Source organism: Panthera uncia, assembly GCF_023721935.1.
Source record: "Panthera uncia isolate 11264 chromosome C1 unlocalized genomic scaffold, Puncia_PCG_1.0 HiC_scaffold_4, whole genome shotgun sequence".
Lineage (NCBI taxonomy): Eukaryota > Metazoa > Chordata > Mammalia > Carnivora > Felidae > Panthera > Panthera uncia.
In genome coordinates this window covers 40,788,740-40,794,185 of record NW_026057585.1, presented here as the reverse complement: position 1 = coordinate 40,794,185, position 5,446 = coordinate 40,788,740, and the positions used below count along the sequence as shown (strand labels likewise).

Genomic DNA, 5,446 nt, shown 5'->3' with positions numbered 1-5,446 from the left:
AGGGAATAAAGTTAGTATTATCAAGGTCAGGGAATAAAGTTAGTATTATCAAGGTCAGGGATTGGCAAATGTTTCCTGTAAAAAACTTGATAATAAGTCTTTCAGGTTTTGCATCCTATATACAGTCTTTGTCACATTTTTTAATCAGGTCTTTGTAAAATGTAAAAGCTCAGATCCCTGATCTAGCTCATCAATTAGTCACCATGTATAAGAAAAAGCCTGCTACGGAGCAATAAAGAACCACTAAGTCCCTTAATCAGGCTTTCAACAAGGGCGGGCTGAACAGCAGTCTACGGAAGCCTAGGCTGTCTTTCAATATTTACTGACCAAACAACTTCCAAAAGCATCTAAACTTCTAAAATAAGGCCACTGTAACTAAGGAGCCTAAAATGCTTTCCTGACTTCCCTGACTAGAACACCAATATGCACCACACACAGGTGAACCACTACTATTCCTGTGTTCAAGGAAATATCCTTTTCCTCAAGAAGAAATTTTGGGCTCATTCAATACCTAAATAAATTGTTTACTAGTTTTATTCTTTTCAAATTACAAAAGATAAACTTTTTTATGTTACTTGTCTGCCACTTATTTTAAGATCAAAGAACTTAAACTTCTGATGGTTTTTAACGTGCTTTGGAAAATTAAGTATCACACTAGGCCAAGATAAATTAACTTTTGAAGAAATAAAGGTAAAATGCAAAGCAATCTAACCTAATTATCTTTCATCTGGCCACTTGCTCTTTTCAAAAAAAAAAAACACTAGTATTCTGGTAATAATCTATCATAACAGGATTCATTATAGTTAAACTGCTATATCAAAATATATGCCAAATATTTCATAGCTGATAGTATTCCAATGACAGTAGTCTAAATCTAAAAGTGTGTAAGATTACAGAATTGTAATTTGAGTTATTTTGCTTTTTCCCCAGGATCTTAACAGAATCCACATAAAATGACATTAACTTAATATTCTACATGCAAATATTGCTAAACTCTACTACTTAGCCCAAAAGTAACAACTATTTTATTCCTGCTTTCTTCAAACTTGATCATATCCTGCACATAAAATATTAAGCTAATCAGTCTATTTCATTTTTTATGCTAAATACAGACTGGGAACATTAACATGTAAACTAGAAATATGTCTGATTTCACTCACAGGCCATGCTAATTTTCTCTCCAAAAATCAGAAAACAGTGAAATTACAAATATAATACAAATAAATACAAATATGCTATCTTGTACACATTGTCTACAAATGAAACACTATCATTTTCCAATTATTAAATTGTCACCTGAAGCTCTGCTGTGTATTTGCACTTTGACAGTTTCCTGGTTGTTCAAGTCAACTGCTTCAGACACAGAGTCTCTGTCTTTATCTAACTCTCCTTCAGAATTTACTTTATTAATCTTATTGCACATCTTCTCTTTTTGCCAATCTTTTGACATTTCTGAATTGTTCTCATCATCCTGAATTAACATTGTTGTTTCATTATTATCTTCAGAAAAGCCTTTAGAGCCATTTTCATTTTCTGCTTTATCACTGCTGCTACAAGATTCACAGGACTGAAAATCTACATCTGACTGGCTCTTGTCCTCTTCCATGGTCTCCTCAGTCGTTATAGTTTGAGGATCCTCCTCAACCTCCATGACCTGTTCTTTTAATTCTTCATGAAGCAAATCCATTAAACACCGAAGGAATTCTTGAGCATCCTAATATATAAACAACACATATTACCACTTCATTAAAAATATGTGTATGTAGAAACTTAAGAAAAAATATACAAAATGTGCTTATCAACTGATTTCTAAAGGTGTAGTGTTATACTGAGGAAACACCAGTTAGTAGAACATAAGGCCCTGAAGAAGTAATAGGAAGCACTGAGTTCTAAATAATTATATAAATAAAACAAAAGTAATTTAAAAACTGAAGATGATCTGGAGGTCAGCTTTTAGTACTGCTGCTATTTTTTAAAAATGAAGAGGCATTTAAAAAAACACAACTGGATTTGCCTCATATGACAATTAGAATTCAGAGATGTCCTAAATTCAAATATTTTATCAGTTTGGCTTAAAATTAAAGCTTTCCAATCTTGTACTACATCTCAAAGAAAAATCCTTAATCAACCTGGAATGCTTTTTGAAAATTTGTGGGTACAGAGATGTGCAAAATGGGTGAAGGAAAGTGAGAAGCACAGGCTTCCAGTTACATAATGAGTAAGTCACAGGGATGAAAGGTACAGCAAGGGAATATTACTAGTGGTATCCTAATAGTGTCATACGGTGATAAATAATAGCTACATAGTAGCTATACTTGTGGCAAGCATAGCATGATGTATAAAATTGTGGAATCCCTATGCTGTACATCTGAAACAAATGTAACATTATGTATCAACTATACTTCAATTTAAAAAAAGAAAAGAAAGAAAGAAAATACAAATTTATAAATTTATAGACCAACTCACATCTAAGAAATCAGTCTCTGGTGTCTGTGCACCAGAAAAAATTAACAGGGAACAGGTATTATTTTGAAAAAGAAAAATATGCGAGGGTTAGGTGTTAATATCAAAGGAATATATAAAGTTACAATAATTGAAACTGCCATTGGTACCACTTCAACAAAACATAGATCAATGCAATGAATCAGAAAGCCCAGAAACAAACCCTATAAAATATTAATGTAAGCATAAAAACTAAAAAAGAAGAAATTTCTAAAATCAGAAAAGAAAATTCTTCCAAATCTGTAGTCTGGTACAATTAGTTAGCTATTTGTGAAAAAAAAAAATAAAATTTACACTGTAACACAAAATAAATGACAGATGCAGAGAAGAATTAAATATTTTAAAAATTAAAGCATAAAATATAGGTGAAAATTTATCTCTATATGTGTAACTTTTTGAAGCTAAAAGCATTAGAATAGAGACGTATTTATGCACTCCAAAATTTAACAATTTCTAGAAAAACATAAAATTATGAGAAAGGTGGAAAAATATAAGCAAAAAAATGACAATAGGCTATTATTGTCAGTAAATAAACACACAAGAAAGGATGACCCAAGACAATGGACAAATAAATTATAAAGGAAGAAATACAAAAGGCTCCATAAAAGCATAATGCATAATGGCATTTTTCAAACTTATTAAACATTAAGATTGTGAATGAAAAAGAATGAAGACTTACCTGCTGAGAATACCCCCGAAATGTTGGATTTACTGTCTTAATTCCTTGAAACAGAGTAGTAGGAACAACGGATCCTGGCCTGAGGAAGATAACATTTTTAATGAGAAATCTGTGATGAATGAAATCTAAAATTTTTACTTTTTATTTTAGTAAGTAACAATCAAGAATTCAAGCTGTAGGGGCACTTGGGTGGTTCAAGACTTCGGCTCAGGTCATGATCTCGCAGTTTGTGGGTTTGAGCCCGAGTCAGGCTCTGTGCTGACAGCTCAGAGCCTGGAGCCTGCTTCGGATTCTGTGTTTCCCTCTCTCTCTGCCCCTCTCTTCCTTGTGCTCTGTCTCTCTCTCTCTCAAAATAAATATTTTTTAAAAAGTTAAAAAAAAATAATTCAAGTTGTTAATGTGTTTCACAAAGTCATTAAAAATTGCCCAGTGTTATGTTTCATAGGCTCACCAGAATAGCTTTATATTAAGATATACTTAAGACAATTAAGATATATTTTATAGCTCTCGACCCTAATGACATGATCATGCTCTATTTTTCAAAAACAATTACAATTACTTAAAACAAAATTCTAATTATTTTAAATTCCTGGGATAATTAAGATAAATATACCTAGTACATTATCTAAATTTTTGAATTCTGGTTTTTTTACTTGAGTGTAATTGACATAAATAAGATTTTAATTTCTTTTTAAGTAGACTTCACGCCCAATGCAGAGCAAAATGCAGAGCTTGAACTCACCACCCTGAGATCAAGACGTGAGCTGAGATCAAGAGTCAGACACTTAGGGGTGCCTGGGTGGCTCAGTTGGTTGATCGTCCAACTTCAGCTCAGGTCATGATCTCACAGCTCGTGAGTCTGAGCCCTGCGTCGGGCTCTGTGTTGACAGCTCAGAGCCTGGAGCCTGCTTCGGATTCTGTGTCTTCGTCTCTCTCTGCCCCTAACGCACTCACATTCTGTCTCTGTCTCTCTCAAAGATAAATAAACATTAAAAAAAAATTTTTTTTTTAAAAGTCAGACACTTAACCAACTGAGCCACCCAGGTGCCCCAGATATTTAACCACTTTTAGAATTCTGTACTGACACTTCTGAAGTCTGATAAACTTTCAGGAATTTTAAGTTTAAAATACATATTCAGGGCAAAGAAGCTTAAAAAACAGCAGTTAAGGGTTAATTCTAGCTATAGAGTCTGTAGCAGCACTGGATAACACTCAATAGGGATAAATGACAATGGAGGATTCTGGCTCTTTAATGTTCATAGCCCCAAGGAACTCATTAAAATCATACTCTTTTTTTTACATGAAAATAAACTCAAAATGGATTAAAGACCTAAATGTTAGACCTGAAACAATGAAATGCCTGAAAGAAAATACAGGCAATAATCTCTTAGACATCACCCTTAGCAACATATTTAGGGATATTTCTCCTCAGGCAAAGGAAACCAAAGAAAAATAAACTATTGGGACTAAAGTAAAAAGCTTACACACAGCAAAGGAAATCATCAACAACAACAAAAAAAGCAGCCTCATAAATGGGGGAAGATATTTGCAAATGATCTATCAGATAAGGGTTAATATCCAAAATATATAAAGACATTATACAATTCAACACCAAAAAAAAAAAAAAAAAAATCTAAAAGATGGGCAGAGGACTAATCAGAATGGCTAGTATCAAAAAGACAAGAAATAACAAGTGTTGACAAAGATGTGGAGAAGAGGGAACCCAAGTGCACTATTGGTGGGAGAGTAAATTGGTACAGCCACTCTGGAAAACAGCATAAAGACTCCTCAAAAAATTAAAAACAGAAATAACATATGACTCAGCAGTCCCACTACTGGGTATTTACCCAAAGAAAATAAAAATACTAATCCAAAAATATATAGGCACCCTTATGTTCACTGCAGCATTATTTACCATAGCCAAGATATGGAAGCAACCTAAGTGTCCATCCACAGATGAATGGATCAAGATGGTATATATACAATGGAATATTTGCTCAGCCATAAAAAAGAGTAAGATCTTGCCATCTGTGACAACATGAACGGTCCTCAAGTTTATTATGCTAAGTGAAATAAGTCAGAGAAAGACAAATACCGAATGATTTCACTTATATGTAGAATCTAAGAAACAAATGGACAAAACAAGCAAAAAAAAAAAAAAAAAAAAAAAGGCTTTTTTTTTTTTTTTTTTTAAATTTTTTTTTTTTTTTTTTTTTATATTATGGATGGGGGATTATTGGGGGTAAAAAAAATTATTTTGTTTTT

General features: G+C 32.8%; 1 protein-coding gene across 3 annotated transcripts in view; it reads right to left on the bottom strand.

Annotated features, from left to right (window-relative positions):
* Positions 1 to 5,446, bottom strand: part of USP33 (ubiquitin specific peptidase 33) — a 64,202-nt gene that overhangs the window by 26,271 nt on the left and 32,485 nt on the right. For all 3 annotated transcript variants that reach the window (XM_049616970.1, XM_049616972.1, XM_049616971.1), the window contains exons 9-10: positions 3,182 to 3,260; positions 1,297 to 1,714 (exon numbers count right to left, since the gene is read on the bottom strand). In XM_049616970.1, coding sequence (XP_049472927.1) covers positions 1,297 to 1,714; positions 3,182 to 3,260 — 497 coding nt within the window. The remainder of the gene's footprint in view (positions 1 to 1,296; positions 1,715 to 3,181; positions 3,261 to 5,446) is intronic.